At 37.0% G+C, this 25,428-nt stretch overlaps 5 protein-coding genes and 1 pseudogene across 5 annotated transcripts in view; 3 read left to right on the forward strand and 3 right to left on the reverse strand.

Moving 5' to 3' along the window:
• Window positions 1-25,428, forward strand: part of LOC126786688 (alpha-glucosidase-like) — a 109,533-nt gene that overhangs the window by 27,460 nt on the left and 56,645 nt on the right. The gene's annotated exons all lie outside the window — the stretch shown is intronic.
• Window positions 1,169-6,422, forward strand: LOC126786687 (lysine-specific demethylase JMJ14-like). The gene is made up of 11 exons (XM_050512585.1): window positions 1,169-1,531; window positions 2,140-2,211; window positions 2,357-2,434; window positions 2,542-3,024; window positions 3,128-3,352; window positions 3,465-3,626; window positions 3,773-4,138; window positions 4,256-5,183; window positions 5,291-5,394; window positions 5,527-5,724; window positions 5,822-6,422. The coding sequence occupies exons 1-11, from the start codon at window positions 1,490-1,492 to the stop codon at window positions 5,861-5,863; spliced, it is 2,700 nt and encodes an 899-aa protein (XP_050368542.1). The 5' UTR covers window positions 1,169-1,489; the 3' UTR covers window positions 5,864-6,422.
• LOC126786903 (FAS1 domain-containing protein SELMODRAFT_448915-like) lies at window positions 6,571-7,442 on the reverse strand. Its single transcript, XM_050512865.1, has one exon. It carries the CDS (start codon window positions 7,440-7,442, stop codon window positions 6,657-6,659), a length of 786 nt encoding a protein of 261 aa, XP_050368822.1. The 3' UTR covers window positions 6,571-6,656.
• Window positions 11,440-11,759, forward strand: LOC126786904 (putative 60S ribosomal protein L27a-1). The gene is made up of 2 exons (XM_050512866.1): window positions 11,440-11,511; window positions 11,589-11,759. Exons 1-2 carry the CDS (start codon window positions 11,440-11,442, stop codon window positions 11,757-11,759), a joined length of 243 nt encoding a protein of 80 aa, XP_050368823.1.
• Window positions 16,315-17,008, reverse strand: LOC126786905 (60S ribosomal protein L19-1-like; annotated as a pseudogene).
• On the reverse strand, window positions 20,979-24,833 carry LOC126786698 (gamma-soluble NSF attachment protein). The gene is made up of 9 exons (XM_050512603.1): window positions 24,674-24,833; window positions 24,107-24,174; window positions 23,947-24,031; window positions 23,708-23,866; window positions 23,146-23,283; window positions 22,744-22,822; window positions 22,024-22,103; window positions 21,535-21,664; window positions 20,979-21,365 (listed from the first exon to the last, which is right to left on the reverse strand). Exons 1-9 carry the CDS (start codon window positions 24,718-24,720, stop codon window positions 21,264-21,266), a joined length of 888 nt encoding a protein of 295 aa, XP_050368560.1. The 5' UTR covers window positions 24,721-24,833; the 3' UTR covers window positions 20,979-21,263.

The raw sequence follows: 25,428 nt of genomic DNA on the forward strand, positions 1-25,428 counted from the left end.
TTCTTATTACAGAAATCGAACAACAATAACTTCACAACTCAAGCAAGAGAAAAACAGTGATGAGGAACTTTCGACATCATCCGCATCACTTAAACAGTTAAACCCAAAGAAAAAGATTTATATTTGATAGAAAAATGGGAAAAAAGAAAGAAACGTCTTTAGGTTTGTGTTGGTGTACTGTGGAGTCCCAAAGAAGATGTTATTAGTATAGGCGTAGCTACATGGACACCAGAAGGGTTGACCCTTCTCACTAGCTTGACAATTGTGTTATGCCTTAAATTTTTACTTTGATCTAAGAGCAATATAAGTCATTTGATTCATTTTGCCCCTTCTAATGTGATAACAAAATTACTCACTTTTGACTATATTATAAAATTGAAGCAAATCAATGTCTTTATAGAATTTTCTCATCATTATCTTTCTCTTTTTTATTTGGTTTATCTCATACATACTATAGTGTATTTCATATTCTTTTTAATTTCTTATTTTTTATTAATATTTCAGTAATAAAAAATTAACAACTAATTTGTACCTACATAATTAGGTCATTTAATTTGTAGAATCGTAATTATATATAACTTTGACCTATCTTAATAAAATTTATGGCTACACTGGCTGTTAGACGTACTTATATGTCACTGTCATTCGTTGCGGGTCCCCACACCTCAAATAAGTTGTGCGGTCACCGCTTTCAGTTAAAACTGCGTGCTTTCCACCAGGTTGACCATATATATATATATATCTCTCTCTAAATTTAATTGAAAAAAAAAACTCTTCAAAATTAATTAATTTTCCTTTTCCATATATAAATCTTTTTTAGATCCAACTTCCTCGTTCAAGCTGGATTTCTCATCCCACCTGGTCTTATTAAATAACCAAAAAAAAAAAGGTTCCAAATTCCAGTTTATTTCTTTGCAATAAGTATCATAAAAACAAAGATTTTATTCGAATAAAACAGTAGAAAGTGATAAAATTAGAGAGGGGGTTTGCATAGGACGGATAGGATACAATAACCTACATATCAAGTCATCACCCACAATCCCTTACCTGGGTTCTTATTCTTTTAAGGTACCACCCTTTTGGTTATGCCATAAATATAAATGTGTGTTTTGGGTTTTTGTCTGTTTTCCATATCCTCATTGTTCAGTTAGACTTGTTCAATCTTTGTTACTCTGTTTCCCAAATTTCATTTACCAAGTCAATTGGTTTAATTTTTTTTCTTTTGGGGTAGAATTATTTTACCAGAGGAGGTGAAAGATTGGGGCTTGGTTAGGAATACATGCAATTGAGATTGTTGGGTATATGAAAGTTTGGAACTTTGGTTCTGGGGAATGCTCTGCGTGTTTTGGTGGATAAGGTACAGAGGAATTTGATTCTTTGGTTTAGGATTGTTGGGTTGTCAGGAAGTAGGGAATTGGTATTTGGTTCTGATTTTGATTGATTTGGATAGGTCTTGAAAGGGTTTTCTTTGGTTTTGTTTTTGCAGGCAATGGAAGAGACGTGCTTTGCAGCAGAATCTCAGCAAATAGAGGTTGGATTTCTGATCCCTAATGTTGTTTTCTGTGATCTGTTTATGTGATATGACCATGGTGATTGCCAATTCCGGGTGTTGATGATGTTGTGTGTTTTGTAAACCAATATATGCATCATTGATGTTCAGAATGTCAGATCCGTGTTATCTGTATCTTATCTATTGTATTTGGTGTATGCTTGGTTATGCATGTTTCTTTAGAAATTAGTCAAGTACTCTCATACATTTACAATGTATGCCTGTATTGGTAATCGTAGAGTAAATGTCAACACGCTCTTTTCAAATTGCGTGATATTGCAGGTGTTGATGTAATTACCGGATTCTTCTTGTAGCCCATTGTGATATTATGTGTTTTAAATGAATCTTGATAGATGACAACCCTCCTTTTATTATAGTTCCTTACCTGATTTGTATGATCACCATTCACCTGTTTCCGTGTTTTCTCGTGCCTTTTTCTCTACTGTTCTTTCTCGTAATAAGTTGTAAGTATCTGAGTAACTTGGAATAGGATCTTAGGATTATGTGTAATATGTCTTTTTAACTCACATGATCTCAAAATCACTATTTAGGCCATCCAGGATTATGAATCTGACATAAGTGCTTTGTAGGTTCATTCTTCTAACAACAATCAGAGAAGTGATGACACAGTTGAGTGCTCTGGCAGTCCTCTAAGTCAAAAGGTAGGCAACATTTTACATGTCATTCAGTGTTTTCTTTACGGTAATTGAATGTCATTCCCTGTAGTGGTTAGCAGTAGCTTCATTCTTGTTGAGTTTTTCTCTTCTATCCTACTGATTTAACTGAGTTATTACTGGCGTCTTCCAGATAGCACCTAGATGGGATCCAGAGGAAGCATGCCGGCCTGTCATTGATGATGCACCTGTATTTTATCCAACTGTTGAGGTATCCATTCAATTTTTATATCTGTTAGCAACTTAGCATCATTGCGGTGCTGAATTAACTTTTTGTATGGTATACTAATCCAATGACTTTGTGCGCTCTCTTTTTAGGAGTTTGAAGATACAGTTGGTTACATAGCAAAGATTTGGCCACAGGCTGAATCTTATGGTATTTGTAGGATTGTCCCTCCACGTTCTTGGATCCCTCCATGCCTTCTTAGAGAGAAACACATGTGGGAAAATGCTAAATTTTCTACACGTGTTCAGCAAGTTGACTTGCTCCAGAATAGGGAGTCCATGAAAAAGAAAACTCGAGGTCGGAAGCGAAAACGAAGAAGACACTCAAAGAGACGTGGAGAAGCTAATGCTGCTTCTGAGACTGATGAGAAATTTGGGTTCCAGTCAGGATCGGACTTCACATTTACAGAGTTTCAGAGACATGCCTTAACTTTCAAGGACAGTTACTTTGGAACACATGAACGTAAGGAGGGTCCGAATTCAGGTGGAACTAACAACAAAAGATGGGAGCTCTCTGTGGAGGATATTGAAGGTGAATACTGGCGGATTGTTGAGCAACCAACAGACGAGGTTGAGGTATGTAGCTACGGTCTTCCTGTACATTGAACTAAATATGTGATTCTGACTTGTGGACTCATGTTTGTTAATAGCGGATATCTTTTTTATTTTCACATTTCAGGTTGACTATGGAGCTGACTTGGAAACAGGAGTATTTGGAAGTGGTTTTCCCAAGGCATCATCCATAGGGACTAAGAGTGATTCAGATATTTATGCAATGTCAGGCTGGAATTTGAATAACTTGCCTCGTCTGCCTGGTTCGGTACTATGTTTCGAGGAAAGCGATATCTCAGGAGTTCTAGTCCCATGGCTTTATGTTGGGATGTGCTTTTCGTCATTTTGTTGGGTATGTGTTTTCAACCATCATGGTCAAAGTACATCTGTCAAAATCTTTGCTGTTTTTTCTTACGTTAAATATTGGGGATTACTGATGTGTTGTTTTCCCTTCTTTGTAACAGCATGTTGAGGACCACCACCTCTATTCCCTAAATTATCTGCACTTTGGTGACCCAAAAGTATGGTATGGAGTGCCCGGCAGCCGTGCTACCTCTTTGGAACAAACAATGAGAAAGCATTTGCCGGATTTGTTTGAGGAACAACCTGATTTACTCAATGAACTGGTACAAAAGATGTTTATATCCCTTTCCCTTTTTTTTTTAATCTCCAGCTATCAGTCCTTGCACAATTTTTTACAAGATATCTACTTTGCTTTTGTATTTTTGTATGTTTGGCCAAGGCACTAAGAATATCCGTTTCATTTTTTTAGGTCACTCAGCTATCTCCTTCAGTTTTAAAATCTGAGGGTGTACCTGTGCATCGAGTTGTCCAACATTCTGGGGAGTTTGTTCTGACCTTCCCGAGAGCATATCACGCTGGATTTAATTGCGGCTTCAACTGTGCCGAGGCAGTAAATGTCGCACCTGTTGATTGGTTACAACACGGCCAAACTGCAGTTGAGCTTTACAGTAAACAGTGTCGCAAGACATCATTGTCGCATGACAAATTGTTACTGCAGTCAGCTCTGGAAGCTGTGCAGGTTCTCGGAGAAATATCACTCGGAAAAAAGTTGACCAGCAATCAGAATTGGCAAAAAGTCTGTGGCAAAGATGGTGTGCTCACCAAAGCAGTTAAGGTAAAATATCCCCCTCACCCTCCCTTTTTTCTCTCTAGACTTTAGCATGCAAGTACCTTGATACGTGCTCTTATGGTAGAGCACTAATAAATCGTTTATTGTATTTGACATTCACAGCGACGAGTGGACATGGAGGAGGAAAGACTGGATCGTCTTCCAATTTGTTGGAAGTCGCAAAAGATGGAAAGAGACTTTGATTCAAACACTGAGAGAGAATGTTTTTCTTGCTTCTATGACTTGCACTTATCTGCTGCCAGCTGCAACTGCTCTCCTGACCGATTTTCATGTCTGAAACATGCAAGGCACTTCTGCTCATGTGAAAAGACTCAGAGATATATCCTTCTCCGCTACACTGTCGAGGAATTAAATATGCTGGTTAAAGCATTGGAAGGGGAGTTGGCTGCCATTCATGCATGGGCATCTAAGGATTCTGAAGTAGTTTCTATAGACTGCACTAGTAGGTTTGCGGTTAAGAAGCCTAAGCTGGATCAGGCTTGCGATCCAATGGAAATTGTGCCTGACTACCCAGTTGTAGAAAATAAGGTTAACAGGATTGGATCTTGCAGTTCCTCTAGTCATGATTCTTCTGCAGTAGTTCAGTCAGGGTCACAGGATGATCAGACTGGAGATCAATCTTTAGTTGTGAATGCTGAACCAAAGATGGAGCATGATTGCAGTTTTGATTTGAATCTCAATTGTACTTCTGATGAAAATGAAAGCAAGATAATTGACGTATCTGACGTGTGTGATAATAAGGCTAGCACAATTGAGGAAGATATATCCACATCAATGTCCAATCAAGAGAAGGCCAGCACATCTGAGAGTAACAAGTTGTTTGGTGTTGATCTGGGCTTATCACGTCCTGTTTCAAACATAGCACCAATCAGTTCTTCGGAAACTGAAACTACTGATACCTCTGCTGTGAATGCATCCATGAGACAACAAAGCAATCAATTAAGACGTCTGAGTCTTGTTGAGCCTTTGAATTTCGGATCTGTCATGACTGGGAAATATTGGTGCACTAAGCATGCCATGTATCCCAAAGGTATGCTTGCTGGATACACTATGTCGCTTTGAATAACTTGTATATAATTTCTGTGTTGGTTCAATTGTTTGTTCTGTGGTGTCTAATGATTGGGGTACCTTTTGCAGGGTTTAGAAGCCGAATAAAGTTCTTCAGTGTGTTGGACCCAACAAAGCTGTGTAGTTATATATCAGAAGTGTTAGATGCTGGGCTTCTTGGACCCCTTTTTAAGGTATGTCTGGGAGACAGTCACTGGATGGGGAATAATTTTCTAACTTGCTATGATAAAAGAATGAGCATCCAACAGATTTACAATTTCTTTACCCTGTACACTTTCTTCAACGTTTTCTTGCGTAATTTTCAGGTCAGTTTAGAAGAATGCCCAGGGGAGTCTTTTGCAAATGTATCAGCAGACAAGTGCTGGGAGATGGTACTAAATAAACTAAACAGTGAAATAAGTAGACGGAGTAGTCTAGGGGAAAGAGGGCTACCCCCTTTACAATCTTTGCAGAGCATTAACGGGTTTGCAATGTTTGGCTTTCTCTCCCAACCCATTGTTGAGGTACGGTAACTATGAAACGATGTGGCTTTCTGTTAAACGAGCAAAATAATTCTTGCTTCAGTTATGTATTATCTCACTTTGATTGCATTTTCTCCAGGCTATTGAGGATCTTGATCCCAATCATCAATGCACGGAGTAGTGGAATCACAAGCATAAGCAGCAGCTATCATCTGTACAATGCTCTGGAGTGCTGCAGACAAAACTATTTGGTATGAGCATGACGAACGAGGAGCAAAACAATCCATCCGCGAAGGGCCAACACTCGATCGATGAGATGCAGTTAGTATTACGAAGACTCTTAGAGAAAGCCAATCCGACCCCTGAAGAGTTCAGGACATTACATAGAATCTTCTCCAGCCAGTCACCCGAATCGAGAGTGGCCTGCACAGACTTGATTGAAGAGTTGCAGAGAAATGTAGATATCAGGAAGCCGTAGAGATTCCCCACCCAACCCATCATTCTTTCTCATTCAAGGTAAGCTAGCTAGCAACTTAGTCATTCGTTAGGCTCTATTCTTGGGTCGAAAAAATCCATAAAAGAGAGGAAAGAGGGATTCTGGATCTTGAGCTGGGCACAAAATATTTGCAAAGTTGCTTACTCATGAAACTGAATTCTACAGTTTTGGTTTTTTGATGATCAGGCCAATAATGCTGTTTCTTCTTCTAGTACTAACCTCCCAGTCTTAACAATTCTAGGCTCAAATAGCTTTTAGTTTTCTTCTTCTTTTGTGAATCATTGAAGAATAAGGTTGTATAATAAAGCTCCCATTTCAATCTCTTCAATGCATTGCTATAAAATGCAACTTTGTATATTCTTTGATTCATCACAGAAATTCATACACTCTCAATCTGAATCTAACAGCAAAGATAAAGGAACTGAAAATCAAGCCACAATTGGGACAATGAAAATTGAAGAACCCTAAATTTCATCAATCACCGAATTCGATTATTCAATCCTAAAACTGCAAAAGCTACCGGAAACTGAACGCAGAGGCGCGGCAACGCCGCGCCGGACTTCCACAGTGGCGTCGCGGGAGGAGAAGACTGCCTCGGACTCGGTTGCCGCTCTGGCTTCGGCTTAGAGTCGACGGTTGCGACGCCGTAAACGGAGTAATCAAGAACGCGCGCGACGCCGTGGACGACGACGTTGTTGGTGACGTAGACGTCGGGCTGGGTGATGGTGGCGCCGTCGACGGTGAAGTTGGAGTCGGAGTTGCAGGTGGCGACGATGGACTTTCCGGGAAGGAGAGTCGGGAGGCGAGAGTTGGTCTTGAAGAGGCGGAGATCGGCGAAGGTGAGGCGCTGAGGGACGACGTGGTAGGGAAGCAAGAACGCGTCGGCGACTGGTGTGCGTGACACGGCGCCGCTTTCAGGCATGAAGACGGTGGCGCTAAGCGGAAGATTGAGCGGATTCGCGGCGGCGATGATGTTCGCCCAGCTTCCGAAGTCGCCGGAGCCGATCAGAGCGTCGACGATGTTGTTCATCTGCTGCGGAGTCGATCCCGTGGCCGGAGGTGGCGATTGTGTTTGAGGTGGAGGCGGAGATGGTGAAGGAGGTGGAGGTGGCGGAGACGGTGAGGGTGACGGTGGCGGTGGTTGTGGTGAGGAGGTTGGGGGTGAAGCGGAGGGGGTGGCGGAGGAAGGATCGGAGAGGGTGAGAGCGGCGGTGATGAGGAGAATGAAGAGAGAAGGTGAAGGGTGGTGGTGGTTGGGCGCCATGGGAGAGAAGGGTTGAGGTTTTTCTGAGAGAGAAAGAGTGAAGAAGAAGAAGAAGAAGAGGGAGGGGGCCACTTGGCCGAGTCGGTTTGTTATGCTGTTACAGAAAATGAGAAGGACGAAGCGTAACCAACTTTTGGCGGGAGATTCCTTGAGAAATCTGTGGAAGAAGGGTAAAGTTGGTAATTATACGGAAAGTCCCGGTTCATTTCGGGATTTTGGATTTCACGCTTGAGCTTGCCACCAATGCCATGGGATAGTGATCGAATATGGAGAACTACTGTTTTTTAATCAAGAATGTGTTATATGGATACGAAATGCGTCCTCAAAATCAATATTTCTGAATCTCTACATATTAGAACAACCCGCTTCTCTTCCAAACATGAAATTTTCTGTTTGAGACTTTTAATTGTGGTCTGAAGGTCCTAGAGGGGTGAATAGAACAATTACAACTTTTTTCGCGATATTTTGTGTTCAGGAATACCTTTAGTGTTTGTTAACCTGAAGAATAGTTCAACGAATAATTGAAATGAAAGTTGTAAAAAAAATCATACAATACCATGATTTTTTTTACTCGCAGAAATCTTGAATCAAGGGAGAAAAACTATGTTCTCCTAATTTTTGAGAGAAAGATTTTCACTATGTACAAATACACCATTTACAAGCTTGTAGCAACATCATGATATCAAGTCATCCTTGATCCTATCTAAGACACTACCTAGTCTCTAGACTGTCATATCTCATTTGTCTCTCAAGTGTTTACACAATGAAATCTGCACTGAAGCTAAACAAACAGATACTAGCTAATTGATTACCAGCCTTGCTTGGAAAGACTTCTCGTAACCCAGTTGCACTACCAATCCGCCATGGTATGCAATAACATGAATGAATGATATGAAAAAGATGTTTTGTTGTGTGTTCAAGCCTTGAGATTTACAATTAACTAAGGATGACTCAAAGGCACCAGAAACATGCAATGAAACTTGGATTAAAAGAAAATGCACATTATCAATTTTCTCAACATCAAACATGGAACCACAAGCTCCATATATGTAGGCAAATGATATACTAGCTCTTTGATAATCTCCAATTGCCAGCACACTAAACCCAAGATTATAAAAAAGACATGTAATAGAATTTGCTAAACACCATTAACAATAAGACAAAAACAATTAAGATCACTTCTTAACGTGATTACCAAGTCAATACAATATAAATGGTGAATAGTGACTTGTCCTTAATTCTAAACATGACCTAACAAAGAACATAGATCAATGTATTATGAATTTGGGATCTCAAGACATTTGAAGCCGAAATGAAAGAGAACTCTCAAACCAAGACCAAACTTGAATGCCAAGACATATGAATGCTTAGCTGGACTCACAAGCTTGAGGTGCACGAAAACCTTTCATAAAGTTAGTTTCTAAGACACGATTCAAAGAAACTTATACACGAATACTAACTCAGGGAAAACCCAGAAGCAAGATACAAAACATGCTCGATATCCTAGTAAGGATACAAGACATTCTCGATATCTTTTGTGAAAAACGATGAAATGCACGTGCATGTTTTAATTGAGGGTCATGAGCCAACTTGGGCTAAGTGCTTGAACTTTTGATCATGACTTCTCTTCTTGGACTTTTACCATGCGTGTTTTGTTCACTAAGGAAGTGTCAATTATTTTGTACTTACATGTTCTAGACATCAATATTTCATAAACGTCATAACGTGACAATTAGATTTAAGAAGTTGTGAACACATCAGCTTGATAATGTGGTAGATCTTCGAGAAAGCATATATATATAAAATCTTGATGTAAAAATTCCTTGCCAACCAAAATAATCTCGTAGTTCTTGGTCTTTGAATATTCAAGCTATGATTCTCATAACTGAGTCATGCTGCCCAGAGCCAATTGTTACACCACTGTCGTAACAGTACTCATTTAAACGTAAATTTTTATATGCACAACATACAATTAGTAGCCCAATTAACGTTTTAGCTGCCGAATTAAAGTCAACTATTCACGTTAGGTCGTGTATTTACACATCATGCCTAGAAGAGTCTTTGCGAAACCCCAAAATTAGTAGCCCAATTAACGTTTTAGCTGCCGAATTAGGCTGAAGCCCAAAGCTCCTTGCTCCACATTTTCCTCCCTAAGCTGCATGAAATCGGGTGCGGGTACGTGGAAACGAAGCGTTTGGAAACGCGAAAGCGTTTTTTTCAAATTTTTTAAGGAAACGGATGCGTTTTGGAAGCGTCGGAATAATATTTATATATATATATATTATATACTTTTTTATTTTTTATTTTTTAATTATTTTATTTAGTATTAAAATAACTGGATAACTATTAATAACTTTTTTCTAAACCATGATTATCTTTGACTATAGCAATATTAAAGCTTCATTTCAAAATTCAAACAAAAAAGAATGTATAGTATAGTGTGAATGTGTTGGGCACGTGCAAAGAAACATCACTAGATGAAATTAATACAAAAAAAAAGTTCGTCTTCTCTCTGTCTCTCTCTCTCATCTGGATTTTTTTCCATATCTCTCCCCAACTCTTCGTCTTCTTCTCTCTGTCTCTTTCTCATCTAGATTTTCTTGATATCACTCCCTATCTCTCCCCTTTCTTTCTGACACATATTAGATTGATTGATGCTATTCATCTTTAACCGCTTAACGAAATTGAAAGAAAATGAGACGACAAGAAGAGACTCAAAACATTGATTGATGAAATAGAGGTAGGGAAGGAATCGAACTTCCAATTTAGAAGTCAATGATAAGAACACTTTGTGTGACGTTCTTAACATGTTTTTACCTCTATTTGTACTTTGCTTAGCTCTTATTGTTGTAGTATTGAGTCATTTAGTCGAGTTAGGAGTCTATGGTGGTGTTAATTGCATTTTGGTGTTAAAACAGGTTGAAAACACAGAAATTGTCGAGAGTCTTATTTAAAGTAGGATTCCTTGTGTAACTAGGAAACCTAGTTAAGTTAGGAGTCTTCGTTAATCGGCATTTTCTATAACATTTGTGATATATTGAGAATCCTACTTGCATTAAGAATCTTTTTTAGACTAGAAAACATACTATTTAGGAAAGTCCTACTTGAACTGAAACACTTATTCCGTAACTTTCCTAATCTTACTCTCATATTCTAGTAATTTACTTGATATTTTTATATGAATTATCTTGTCTTTATTCTTTTCTTTTATTATTTTCATATTTTAAAAGATGAGATTGTGTAGCTAGCATGAAGAAAAAAATAGAGGAAAAGAAGCAAAAGAGGAAAATAAAGAAAAAATGAGACACCTCAAAAAAGAAAAAGATGGAATTTATCAAAAGAGATTGCACTCACCAATGACAAAAATAAAGGAAAGAAAAAGAAAGAGAATAAAAAGAGATAATGCAAGAGAGAAAGAAGAAGACACCTAAAAAGAAGAAAAAGAAATAATTTATTAAATGAGATTGCATCCACCAATGACAAAAATAAGTGAAAGAAATTGAGGAGGAAAAGTACAAGCTATAATATTCAAGGAGCCAAAACTCTTCTATAAATAGCACATCATTCACAAAGAAAAATCATCACTTCTCATTAGCATTCAAGACTCAAAACTCTACCAAAACACCACCATAAACTTTCCTCACAAATTAGCCAAGACATCCACCCCAAAACCATCATCATCTCTACTGAGTTTCACTTATTACAGCCGTACCTCTAAGGTTCCTACAACGTGTGATTCTCGCAACTCATCTCCATGGGCTTTGTCTATTTGTGTCAATCTACAATTATGTCTATGAATATTGTAAGTTGTTGTTTATGTGGAAATATTGGTTTTATATTTGTTTTAGAATCTTCAGATTGTATTTGATATGTTTTTGAGACTATACCGAATTATGTTCTTATAATTATTGAAGTTTGTATTTCTATTGTTGTGTTCTAATCATCTTTCTCATACTTTTAGATAATTTCCATATATGTGCATATGAATTTAGTCGGTATGCGCTACTTTCACAAGCTTCGCAACAAGTTCTACTGCCCTATCGTCAACGTTGACAAGCTCTGGTCACTGGTGCCCAAGAGGTCAAGGACAAGACCACTAAAAACGATGTGTCGTTGATCGATGTGATGCAGCACAGGTACCTTAAGATTTTGGGGAAGGGGAAGCTGCCGGCAGACCGGCCGGTGGTGGTGAAGACTAAGCTTATTTCAAAGGTTGCGGAGAAGAAGATCAAAGAGGCTGGTGGCACTGTGGTTCTCAGTTTTTTGCTTTGTTATTTATATATGGATTTTGAAAATTTTGATTGGATTTATGATTAGTGTTTCTTTGTAGTTGTGTGATTTGAAGTAAGGACTAAAATATTGGTAACTACGGAAATATCGAGGGTTCAAAAAATAGAAATTTTGATGGAAATATTGGGAAAATATCGATCTTGAAAAATAATTGAGAAAATTGATGGAAATTTAAATAATAACATGGAAATTTTTGATGTAATTTTGAGAGATGTTTCTTTAATCAATTGTCTACTATATTTCATAAGAAAATATTGTATAATTTTTAGTCTATAAGGAGTTGTAGTAATTTGAGATGAAACAACCATCGTAAAAATTGATTTTAAAGTATAAACATCTAATTGACTTGAAAAGAATATAGTGAATAATGCATTGTTAAGCTTCTCATAAATTCATCATCAATTTATATGACAGTAGGTAAGTGGAAGAAAAATCTTAAGAAGAACAAATGAAATAGTAGTGGTGCAACAATGCATTACATCTTTTTGTGTATTTATAGTAAAGTTAACAAAGGAAAGAAATTAAAAATTAGCTAACAACTGACTTGTAGTTGAATAATAAGGAAGGAAAAAAGAAACTAGTAAAATTAGTTGGGATTAGACAATTTATCAAATTTTATTTGTAAGATTGTATATATCATAATAATTGCATAGAAGAACAATAGCATGATTTGGTTGAGATGGTAAGGTCACTATGGTGCCTAACCACCTGATTAGGGGTTCGATTCCCCTCAAAAACATGTTTGAATTTTAATTTGTGGTGGCGACACGTGGCAGAATGAGGTTATGATGGCGGAATGTGGTTATGGTGCGCGTTGAACGTGATCGCGATATTTTCCAATAATTTCGAAAATATCACGATATATTGGGAAATTTAAAAATATCGAACGAAATTAAACAGATAAATGAAAGATATATCCTTAGGCGAGAAAAACAAATTATAAACCCTAAACTTAGATTTTTCAGCCCTTGATTTGAAGCATGCTTTCCATTGCTTTAGGATGTTATTCAAGTTGATCTCTATTGATAGTAGTTGATGACATTTTCGAAACTATAGAATGATGCATCAGCTTGTGCAATTTTGGTTCATGAAATTATTTCGTGTCAGAGTTTGGTAGCTACGTATCATTCCTTATATTGCAATTTGCAAGTTTGAACGCTGATTTAGGGTTTCTGTTTTTAATTACTGTCATTTCTTAAACCCATTGTAGGATATTAGCCTTGATCAAGCTTGTGTAAGCCAATGCCAACGTTTAGAAACTTTCTGTTGCCTTATCATATTGTTTCTCCTTTGCTTTATTGATATAAGGATTTGCTAGTGTCTCCTTAAGTGGTTAAAAATCTGTGAAAAAAAAGTTGTTGATCGCCCAGAGTTTTTCAGTTTGGGTATTGGGTTCACTAAAGCTTATGCAGTTTCTGATACTAGTGTGCTGCTTAGGATTGGTAACCAAAAATACAGGTCTTATAAATCACTGTTGGGATAAACCAAATATGAAATATGTACGTAGGTGCACTCCCACTTCATCAGACAATTTTCGCTCGCCTAGTCACCTCTGTTGGGATAAACCACTCCCCATCTTTCACTATTGAAATTGAGAATTAGCCTTCCAGTTATTGTTTGTTGAAGTTTATAGGATTCTCATTACTAATTCTCCATCTCTATAAAACTAATGTAGAAAATGCAGCTAGTACACACTATCGCAAGTGGAGTGTAAAGAGAACACGCACAAAATATACTGCGATGACATCATATATATATGTCGTAATGGCGATGTATAATGCTAGTTAGAAGCACATTAAGCTTACCACAATACTTACCCTTCATAACAATACTCATCAAGTCTGTTTCCCTGAAATGCCCTGCATGCTCTTCCATTTCCCGCCCTAAACGTTGTTGGATTTATCACAGTAAACAAACATTTGTTTTCAATTTTCAGTTAGATGATAAACTACATGATAACACTGGTTGAACAGAGGCCATTAACTTGAGATTAACAGTATTATTTAGAAAGGCATGACAACTTTGATCGCAAATTGATAAAATAAAATAGGGGCTAGAAGTCTTGGTCAACTGGACCTACATGCAGATTGAGAATTAATGATTACACATCTTATGGGTGGAAAATTTAAAACATTTCACCAATATCACTAGCTAGCTGGTGGCAAATTACTCATCTGAAGTCTTGGTCTGCATTATATTTTGATAAAAGGTATTAACAATAGCAATTTCAATTCAAGACAATGAACAGAGTCTAGTTCTTGACCAGATTTTCATTGATTTGAACAAGATAGCAGTTCTTCTGTGAGATTTCAGATCTTATCGAAACCATGCATCAATACTTGGTACGTTGTTCTGATAGGATGTCTGATTATCAGACAATAAACAAAATCAGACAATATATTTACTGATCCAAATATATTATGCATGTCTTCTTCAAACTTTGAGAAATAATCTTTGCATTGTTGTTATTCTGATAGGATGTCTGATTATCATCCTAAACCCAAACGAATGAAGGATTTTTTTTTCGTTCTATAAGAAAGATGTCAATAAGCAAGCATCAACATCAGTTACATCCGAGATGCCTACTCCATGTACTGATTCTCCTAGTTCTTTGCCAATGAATGAAGTGGAAGTATTAGAAAAAGAAGCTCAAATGGATACCCCTCCAATCATAGTTCTTTGCAAACTTGCTGCGAAGTTTTATCCGGAAGACTTTGATACATCTGAGGTAATAGCTTTGAGGTTACAATTAGAGCATTATACATATCAAGTTGTTTCTGATAAAGATTTTGAAAAATTATCTTCTCTTGCGCAATTATGTAGACGATTAGTTGAAATAGACTTAGCAAAGCTTTTTCCCTTGGTTGATAGATTGATTCGTTTAGTCTTGACACTTTCTATTTCCACTGCTACTACGGAACGTGCATTTTCAGCTATGAAAATTATAAAGACTAGATTGAGAAACAAGATGGAAGACGGATACCGTTCAGGTTGTATGATGCTTCACATTGAAAAGGAATACGTAGATGGTATTGACTCAGAGGCAGTGATTGATCATTTTGAGTCTATTGGAGATCGTAGAGCGCAATTTAGATAGAATATTTTATGTAACAGTTCTTAATGACTCTTATTTATTGACAATTCTTATATCTCTTTCAAATTATTGATGAATTATATGTAAAAATTATTTTTTTACCTTCTTAGGAATTTTCATTACAGTTGATAAATTTTTTTCCGCCCACCTAACTTCCGGACCTTAGATCCGCCACTGATCAAGCTGCCCCCGCTTACCCCCCCCCCCCCCCATGGTTCCGCCTTTGGTGTCCAGGGTTTTGTTCTTGAGCTGTTTGCTAGAGACAGATTCATCTGTTGCATTAACAGTCCAGTTCATTATGGATTGGTAACAGATCATTGCAATTCTTCTGTGAGCTCTCGTATATTTATCAAAAATCTATCAATACTTGGTACGTCATTTTACATCTATTATTATTCTTTTTAAGTTACATCTAAGTATTGGTTGCTTCTCTTGGGAAATACTTATCATCATGACTCTTTAAGTTTCGAAATACTTGAATCCTTATCTTTAGTTCGTAAATGGTCAATATATAGTTAAATCTAGATTGGTTGATTTCTGTGCTATTTAAGGAGTTATAATGTCCAAAATATGAAATTTGAATACAAAAATGTAAGTTAGAATTCTCTGATCAAAATTCACAAGTAATCTGCTGCATAGCATACATCATATATACTATTATAATCAAAACACATTTTATCAACTAAAACGCATGTGAAAATATATAGATTTTTACATTATATATTAATTTAATATTATATTTAATATTTAAAAGATAAAAAGGTAAAACAAAATTCAAAACAAAAAATTCTTTTACAGATAACTTTCATGCATGTTTTAGTGGGTAGTTACATGACTTACATCTCCCACTATTATTAGTAAATCTCTATTTATTCTTTAAAAAAATGATCACACATTCACACCCACCGGGTGTGTGTTGTTCTAGTATAACAATTATTGATACATTGCTTGCTACATTTCTTTGTTTTTATTTTTGCTGGTTAAGTTTCTGCATGTTATAGCTAGAGCACACCAGTTTTAACAAATTAATTATTTACATGAAATCTGAAAGTTGACACAGAGTCTGGTACAACTGCAATTTTTTGCCAAAAACTATACATAATGCTCTCCAAAATAAATAAAAAAGTATAATAGAGTCCGCTTTAAAAAGCTCGTATGAGTACAAATTAAATTGAAAACATCTCACCAAGATCTACTTTATGCCCATGGAAGTACACTGATTACTGGTAGCAAATAATTCATATGAAACATACGAAACTTCATACACGGCGGTACAAAGATTCTGAAACTTCTTTCAGCTATAAAACATAGTACTATGGGTCCAAAGCAAACAATGATTCTGGTCCTTTAAAGCTAACTATTCAAACAACTTAAAACACATGGATCTTTAACAATAACCCATTTTTTGTCAATACAATAACCCATCTATCAGTTATCTTCATAGGACTCACTTCCTGGATATCTTACATGCCTGTGAGGAGGATTGAGCTACCGCAGCAGGGGCTTCGGGAGCAGCAGCAACTGGTGCTTTGTGAGCAGCAACAACTGGTGCTTGAGCTCTCCAGGCCCCTGAGCCAAACGTTCTTCCCTCCTATCATCTTTCCTCTCCCTGCTAGCCTTGTTCTTGGCCGTCTTGGCCTCAAAATGGTCAGACAGAGTCTTCTCCCTTGCCTTCTCAGCCTTATACTTGTGGATACTCTCCATGAGCACTCTCTTATTCTTGAAAACATTACCCTTGACCTTCATGTACAGGTCATGGTACATGTGCTTGTCAATCTTCTTTGCCTCCCGGTACTTGCGCAGCAACCTCCTGAGGACACGCATCCTGCGCATCCAGATGATCTTGGTTGGAAGCCTTTCCTCCCTGGTACCTTACGCTTACCGTATCCAGAGTGACGACCCTTCCTCTTGGCCTCCTTCATACGACGGGCACGGGAGCTATCGGGAGTGAATCTTGGTGGGCTTCCTGATGATGAACCCATCCTTAACCAACTTCCATATGTTCTGGCGAGAGTTGGCCATGGAGATGTCACTGACTTCATTGGGGTCAAGCCAGACCTTACCCTGATCACACTTGAGGACGCTGGCCGCGAGCCGCTTCTGGAGCTTGAGTGAAACCATGTCTTACCTCCTCCTCAGTTTTCTTCAGAGCTTGCAAACCAGAGAGGCGTCTTGGTCAAGTTTATTAGCATCATATATTAAAAAAAAAGGTTCTCTATCAACAATGGCAGTTTCATTTCCACTAAGTCAGTGACCACTGACCAGAGTCTAGTTCTTGAGTTCTTGACCAGATCTTTGCAGTTCTTCTGTGAGCTTTCAGATCTTATCGAAACTATCCGTCAACACTTAATTGGTACGTTGTTCTACATCTATCGATTTATAAAAGTTTCATCATTTCAATATTACTTATTATCATTACTCATTTAACTTCTCTCTTCTATACAGAGGGATATAATATTAACAGATCGATGTTCAATATGGCTTCATCTACAAATGATCTCTTAAACAAGTCATGTGGGTAGAAAATTGAAAACATCTCTCCCAGGCGTGATGCTGGAACGCGGGAAGGAGACTGATCAATGGTAGCAGATGGTTTGCGAATATGAGTTAGTTGTGTTAATTAGTCCCTTCTGTTAATTAGTCTTGTGCTAATTAGGGTTTAGCTCAGTGCATCAGCTGTGCAAGCATTTGCTTATAAGCTCACACATGTCACTTTGAGAATGATCATCTTATCTTCTCATACTAGCTAGAGTATATACGTACTTCTCCTTTAATTTACGCGTTGCAAGTCTTGGTCAAGTAGATCTGCTGCTCCGCATCATTATTATTTCCACATTGGGCAATCAACGACATCGATCAGTTTCATTTGAATGAAGACGGTGGTCAGTACAAGAATCATGTTCTTGAGTTCTTGACGGGAGCTTCATGGATTTAACCCAAATCACCATTGCAGTTTTTTCTCGAAGGCTCAGATCCATCGACAATTGGTACGTCGTTCTACATCTATATTATCTCAAATGCATTATTTTGCAATACTATTACCATTACGTACGCTCGCAATATAATTTTAGAAAAGTTGCGGCTATTACCGCCCTACAAACCATTTTGTTCACCCTAAAGTGTATAATATATTGAATGACTAAAATAACCTCATGTACAATTACAATATAAGACAAATATCTTGATATGTTTACTGAATTAAATATGTTTTATTGAGGTACAAAATTTGGATTTGGATTTTGGCAAAGAAAAAAAATGCAAAATTGGAGCCAATATGAGATCATTTCAAATTGATCCTTGATCCTTTGTTGAAGCTGAAACATGCAATGATGGAAAAGATGACCTAAATACAAGCATGCAAGATATATATAATTCACCAATTACCCTATGAATAAACGTTATAAAGTAGGTTGAGTTGTTAAAAGAATTTTTTGCAAAGTCCTACGCCTTAGAGAAGCTGTTGCCTCAAAATATTGGGTGAACAAAATAGTATTGTTTAAGGGTTATTTTTAGTATTGCAAATGAGTAAAGAAAGTAAATTTCAAATTAAGAAAATATTTTAGGGTGAGAAGAGTATGTAGGGTGAGTAAAGTAGTTCATAGGGTGGCAATAGCCGCACATTTTTCAAAATACTTAACCTTCTGATTTTTTAACTGTAGAGAAATCAAGTATATACTGATTGAAGGCTATTAATATGGCCTCATCTATAGCGGATCTCTTGACTGGAAAGCTTGTATCAGTTCTTGAGAATGAAGGAACCGCCATAGCCGATGTCCATGATGAAGTTGATAAGATAAAGGAGGAGTTAGGCATGAAAGCTTTCTTAAAGGATGCGGAGGCCAACAAACCAAAAAATGTTGGAGAGGAATTGTGGGTTGCAAGAATCAGAGACTAGGCCCATGATGTTGAAGATATCATTGATGAATTTTTGTACCACATGTATAGGGAGCCAATTGGGGCCGATTCTCAAGGATACTACGCAAAAACATTCGCACTCCAAATAATATTTGGTATAGGCATAAAATTGCAAAGAAGCTGAAGAAGATTACTGAAATGATCAAAGTCATTTCAGAGATGAATCAAAGGTACGGTGTTGGTTTGATATGAGGAGCAACTTCATCTGAAGATATTCAGAAACCGTGGCAAAACCAAACAGCGTCCTCATTTTTCATTACGGAAAATGGACTAGTTGGCATTGAAGACAAGAAGCAAATACTAAAGGGATGACTTTTGGATGAAGAGCAAGACCAAACTGTTAAATCTATGGTTGGCATGGGAGGGTTTGGAAATACGACTTTAGTTGCCAAGACCTTCAAGAATAAAAACATAAATAGACATTTGATTGTTATGCATGGATTACCGTTTCCCAAACTTATAATGAGGGACACCTGCTTTAAAACTTGATCAAGGAATTCCACAAATCAAGGAAGGAGGATATCTTTGCAAATTTGGATGTCATGAGCTCCATATAATTGAAAGAGATGCTGATCAACTAGCTAGAGTCCAAAAGATACCTAGTTGTTCTAGACGACGTGTGAGATATAAAAGTTTGGCGAGAAATAAAGGTATCACTTGAAGATAGGCAACTCGAAAGTCAAATCATAGTTAGTTGATCATTTTCGAGTTGCCTATCTTCAAGTGATACCTTTATTTCTCGCCAAACTTTTATATCTCACACGTCGTCTAGAACAACTAGGTATCTTTTGGACTCCAACTAGTTGATCAACATCTCTTTCAATTATATGGGGCTCATGGCATCCAAATTTGCAAAGATATTCTCATTCCTTGATTTGTGGAATTCCTTGATCAAGCTTTAAAGCATGTGTCTCTCATTATAAGTTTGGGAAACGGTAATCAATGCATAACAATCAAATGTCTATTTATGTTTTTATTCTTGAAGGTCTTGGCAACTAAAGTCGTATTTCCAAACCCTCCCGTGCCAACCATAGATTTAACAGTTTGGTCTTGCTCTTCATCCAAAAGTTATCCCTTTAGTATTTGCTTCTTGTCTTCAATGCCAACTAGTTCGTTTTCCGTAATGAAAAATGAGGACGCTGCTTGGTTTTGCCACGGTTTCTGAATATCTTCAGATGAAGTTGCTCCTCATATCAAGCCAACACCGTACCTTTGATTCCTCTCTGAAATGGCTTTGATCATTTCAGTAATCTTCTTCAGCATCTTTGCAATTTTATGCCTATACCAAATATTACTTGGAGCGAGAATGGTTTTGCGTAGTATCCTTGAGAATCGACCCCCAGTTGGCTCCCTATACATGTGGTACAAAAATTTATCAATGATATCTTCAACATCATGGGCCAAGTCTCTGATTCTTGCAAACCACAATGATATCTTCAACATCATGGGCCAATTCATCAATGCTATCTACAAAAAGTTGAGATGCACGACCTTATGCGAGAACTTACTTTGTCGACTGCCATAATAGAAAAGGTTGGTTATGTATGCGACGGTGGGCAAGTAATGGAAGAGATGTCAACCCGTCGACTATCAATTCACAAATTAAAAGGAGAAATCAAACCAGGCCTGGGTATGTAAAGAATTGTTCTCTTCTTGTATTTGCAACTTACATGTCCACATTATCAGATGCACTGCTTTCACAATTCAAATTGTTAAGCACTCTCGACTTGGAGGATGTCCAAATCGATAATTTGTGAGATGCAATTGTTTACTTGTTCAATTTGTGATATCTAAACCTGAAGGGCTGCTCTCTAATTCAAGAAGTTCTTGAGTCTATTTGGCATGTAAGAATGTTAGATTGAAATGTCACCACTTAATTTACCAGTTTTCATTGTAATAAAGATTCGGTATCCATATCGACCACTTTGAGTAACATCTTCTGTGCTTGCAATTGTTTTGTGTGTTGCTGTGTTGTGCTTCTTCTTGTTGCTATTGTTTTTCTGGGACTTCGCCTTGACGAAAACGTTCAAGTCCTCAAACAGGGACATAGATAGTTTCGTAAAGCTTAAGTTCCGTAGAGAAGCTTTGAAACCTCTAAGAGTAACTTCACCAGGTTATAGAAGCTATTTTATTTCCTCAAAACTTGACGTCTTTATTTTGTTAACTACCCATTCAAATATTATTTTCTGAGATTAGCTGCTTCTTCTTCTTTTTTTAGTAGAATTCTGAGATTAGCTATGAATACCACTTAGTATGAGTATATATTTTTCCAGTTACAATATTTTAAGGCCCATGCAAACCCACAAATCACACAGAAATCTTACAATGATGCGAAGTGTAAATACACGAAGCTAATACTAAACAGGCCAAGGAATTGTGGTTATACATTACAAGAGAAGCTCATTTTTTTTATATGGGGAAAAACATCCACTTCCTCGCGAGGTGATGCATAAGAATGTAGTATCAAGTATCAATACATCACAAGGGTTTAGGGGGTATTTATGCCAACGTCAGTCACGAGTTTATGTAAGGTCATTTTCATCCAATTCCTCTTGCTCCTTGGACACATTTGTCTTTAGCCCACTGACATCACCTGTAGGCAGTTTCCTGGCGAGTCTGATGACCTGCATTCATTTCAGTTTAGTAAAACTAATGTGAAACCAGACATATTTGCAGAACAGAATAGCAAAATCATTCAAAATCGTATAGGTTTAATTCAACATCCCTATGGCAGTGGCATATCCTAGACTAATGCTGAACCAATAATGGTAGAGAACCAAGCATATGCATTACCATGTGATCAAGATGAGAAACTGCACTTGACTGAGCAATGCGTTTAATTTCTTCAACAACACCTTCAGTGTATGCGGAAAGAAGTTTACTAGCACATCTGCCATGATCATTGCCCAAAAAAGCATCGACCCTACACAGGAAAAGAAGTTGGCGTATAATCATGTAGGTAGTACTTACCAGCAAAACGGATATCACATGTATAGAGAATTTCACATGAGTATAAATAACCACAACCTCTCATGTCATCATTCTAGGATCTTTATATAGATGCAGCTCAGGTAGACGATAAATTTTTTCATATGAAAAGAAACTAGCATCTGGTAAATTTGATATAAAATTATAAATATACATAATACCCACAATTTTGGGTTCTGCCTCGAAAAATTGCCTATTAGTAAATAAGTCTGATGTATAACAGTAAGAACACATAAGTACAAGACCACAATGTATTGCTTATACCAGAAGTTTCAGTTAAGAGTTTTTACTTACTGGGAGCAATCGTTGTAACATTTCTCTGCTTGCTTGATGTCATGAATATACAGGTATATGATAATTGCACTTAGATATGCCTGATGCAACAAGGTTATTAAATTAACGTCTTCATAAATATCTTATAACTATGGAATTAAAAATAGACTGAAACTAAAAAAAAACAGATAACAACATTAATAATGCAACAGCTTAATCTCCCATATGCAGATGCTAGTTAGTATTTGACTGTATACAAAGAGAAGCAGTCATCACACGACAATTTGATTCTTTTACACAACAATTTGCTTCTCGTTAATAGATTACTTCAGTAGAATTGCAGAACTGGGAACAGCTGTTGATTTAAACCTTTACACATAGTTGCATTCTAATTGAAATATTCCGTTGAATTAGTTTCATTGCAACAACAAGGATGAAGACGTCACGGAGAAACAAGGATGCAACAACATGTACAGTCTCTAGAAACTTAGTTGCAAATTTTTCCTTCTTAGAAGTTTCTACTTCACGGAGAACACGAGTCTCTTTTTCAGGCTTTAGACCTCTATGTAGCATAGGTACTTCATCAAAGGAGCCATTTTTACATTGTATTCATATCAGAAACCAGTACTTCTAAATTAGTCCAAAAGAACACTAGAAAAATGGTAAAGGATAGTGTCACGGGAAACAATTCCAATAGCATAGAACCGAAAGATAAATGTGCAAAAAGCAATCTGTTCGCACCTTGCACTGGCTATGAGTAGCATTGCATTTATCAGCTGCTAACCCCCATCTCAACAGAAAAGCCGCAGCATCTGTATACCTGTAAATAATTGAAGCAATAATTTGTAGATCACCAGCAATAAGAAAAAACTCGTAAGAAAACTGTTGACTCTAATGTACTAGAAAACACCAAATATATAACGTGATTATACCACTTTGTGGTAGTGGAGCATTAATATTCCCTTTTCCTGAAAAATAAACCTATAAAACTCAATTTCTCAACACATTAGCCTCAATTGCTGAGATATCTATGCTGATATAAGCCACTACATGCTGCATCTTCTTAATAAAGTAAAGTGACAATTGAATAATAATAATAATAATAACAATAATAATAATAATCGGTATATCAATAAATCTTACTTCTGAAGTTTTATATAAGCACTAGTAACATCTCGATATAGATCAAAGGCCATTTGCTCTTTGCCATCGTCTTCAAGAATAGTGCATGCCTCAATGTAAAGTTGAATAGCTTCTTCAGGCACATGATCTTCAAGCGCACTGTAGTAAATTTTAACATATCAAATGGTTTAGAATAGACAAGCACATTTAAACCGTAAGAGGAACAAACTACAACAGAGCACAAAAGAGGCCAAACCTCTCTAGCCTAACCACCATTCTAGTGTATGCACATATATGAGAGAAAAAAAGACGTGGGAACTCTCAAATAAACAAAGGTTTTTCTAGATCAGGTACCTCCCAGTATGTGTGTGCGCGTGCAAATTCACTGTAATCAAAGCTCAACATTCTTTTTTTTTTAAATGAATAATTATTTAAAATAAAAAATAATTCTTCCAATTGTCAAGAACTCCCAAGTACATGTCAAAATCAATCAATTCCTTGCAAGTAAACTAACAGTTTTGGACCAACACGAGACCCCTAATATAAAAAGCTACAAGAAGAAGAGAGTGAACAATGTCTTTACCGGGCTCCTTTTGCAAGAGCATCTGATGCAGGCTGTGCTCTTCCACAGACTGTGTATAGTTCCGATGCCCTTCTGTAAAAATCAGCAACTTCATTCCACTTGCCTAACTCTTTTGCAAGAGCAGCAGCAGACTCCATATGCTTTGCAGCATCCCAGGGTCTGATTCCAGAGTAAAGGATATAGCAAGACGAAATTCACACAGATCATCAAACAAAACCACTTAATATAAATGAGGATACGAAGAGATCAGCTCTTGTCCTTTTGATGCTTTTTCGAGCGCCTCCTTTGCTTTCTCATAATCCTTAGCAATCCTAAACCCATTGGCTACACAGAAACATTTTACTAAGAACAAATCCCCATCAAGCAAGAAAATTTCTGAGATGCATAGTGCATTTGTACCCGCTTGTTCATACAGAAGAGTAGCGCTCTCCCAATCAGCATTCCACCTTGTAAAACTGAGCTTTGTCCTAAAACATGGGGAATTCAACTTCAGAATAAGAACTAAAACTCTTATGCTTGAGGACTGAATTTTACTTCAATGATCAAGATTCAAAAGACAAAATCTTTGTCCTCATCACAAATTCACCAACTTCATATTACTGAAAACTTTAAGTTGATGAATGATCCAAGTACAATTCATCCAATTTCATACTTCCCCGATAACCAAAACAAATTTGCAATCTTGATCGAGTAAAACATCAATCTTGAACTAACAATTCTTAAAGAAACGAATAAGAAAAACGATTTTCAACTCCTACCCAATACGTTACTTCACAAACCCAACCCAAAGCACTAGATAATGTCTCAAATGTTTGAGATTTTTTCACAGAACAGTAGTGGGTTCTGGAAAACTGCATCAAATTGCATAGACATGACCCACAAACCTACAATAAAAGAAACTGAGGAATGATAACAGTGAAAGAGAGAGAGAGAGAGAGAGAGAGAGAGAGAGAGAGAGAGACTGACAGCTTATCGGCTTTGGCCATGAGCTTGTTTGGATCGGAACCCGCCATGATCGAATCGCTTGCTTACTCAGTTGTCACTGGTTTATGTTCTTTTTAGTTTCAACAGCGCACACTTTGAATCTGTTTGATAGTTTTGTTTTGGCAGAGGTGGTTTCCGCTTTCAACTAATGTCGTTGCAAAGTTCCACTACGACACTACGTACCCTCCATCAAATTTGTTTTTCCCAATTGTACATATTTCTACTTATTTTTACCTAATTTGTTACTCGTGTACTAATTTTGCCAAGATGAAGTTAAAAGGGATATGTTTGTAAAATTAGGGACTGAAATGATGAATGTCTTTCATCATGTGTTTGGTTTCATTATCATCAGCATAAATTTATTTGCACACACAAATGTTTGGTTCGTTGATAGGCAAATTGCACAGAAGCTTATACGAATGAACTTTAAAAAAAAAATTAATACTGTCAATTGCATAATAGACTAATGATCATGATTTAGTATTGTTTCTACATATTCTAAGAGTTGTGGTATTGATTCACCTAATGAGCTTCTAAACCTTTCTTCCAACACATCTCTTGCTTCTTCAAAGTCGAGTCAAACACTTTTGTCTCTGCTGTCTGGAATTGGGAATGGGCATGACTCATGTATTAGGTTCATGGTAGAAGTAACATGCAAGCAATGAGCACCAACCACAATGAACCCAAACTACACTTCACTCTCTCCTTTCCACACCTATATAAACTTCTTAAATCCT

Source organism: Argentina anserina, chromosome 3, assembly GCF_933775445.1.
Source record: "Argentina anserina chromosome 3, drPotAnse1.1, whole genome shotgun sequence".
In the NCBI taxonomy this organism is placed as follows: domain Eukaryota; kingdom Viridiplantae; phylum Streptophyta; class Magnoliopsida; order Rosales; family Rosaceae; genus Argentina; species Argentina anserina.

What these genes read in the sequence shown, in the direction of transcription:
- LOC126786687 (XM_050512585.1), top strand. Translation starts at nt 1,490, where the DNA reads ATGGAAGAGACGTGCTTTGCAGCAGAATCTCAGCAAATAGAG. An exon ending in CTGATTTACTCAATGAACTG is followed by an intron (nt 3,627 to 3,772) that starts GTACAAAAGATG and finishes TCATTTTTTTAG; the next exon opens with GTCACTCAGCTATCTCCTTC. An exon ending in TCTCCCAACCCATTGTTGAG is followed by an intron (nt 5,725 to 5,821) that starts GTACGGTAACTA and finishes CATTTTCTCCAG; the next exon opens with GCTATTGAGGATCTTGATCC.
- LOC126786903 (XM_050512865.1), bottom strand. Translation starts at nt 7,442, where the DNA reads ATGGCGCCCAACCACCACCACCCTTCACCTTCTCTCTTCATTCTCCTC.
- LOC126786904 (XM_050512866.1), top strand. Translation starts at nt 11,440, where the DNA reads ATGCGCTACTTTCACAAGCTTCGCAACAAGTTCTACTGCCCTATCGTC. An exon ending in TTGACAAGCTCTGGTCACTG is followed by an intron (nt 11,512 to 11,588) that starts GTGCCCAAGAGG and finishes AGGTACCTTAAG; the next exon opens with ATTTTGGGGAAGGGGAAGCT.
- LOC126786698 (XM_050512603.1), bottom strand. Translation starts at nt 24,720, where the DNA reads ATGGCGGGTTCCGATCCAAACAAGCTCATGGCCAAAGCCGATAAGCT. An exon ending in TGTTACAACGATTGCTCCCA is followed by an intron (nt 21,665 to 22,023) that starts GTAAGTAAAAAC and finishes TTTCCTGTGTAG; the next exon opens with GGTCGATGCTTTTTTGGGCA. An exon ending in TTTCTCATCTTGATCACATG is followed by an intron (nt 21,366 to 21,534) that starts GTAATGCATATG and finishes AAATGAATGCAG; the next exon opens with GTCATCAGACTCGCCAGGAA.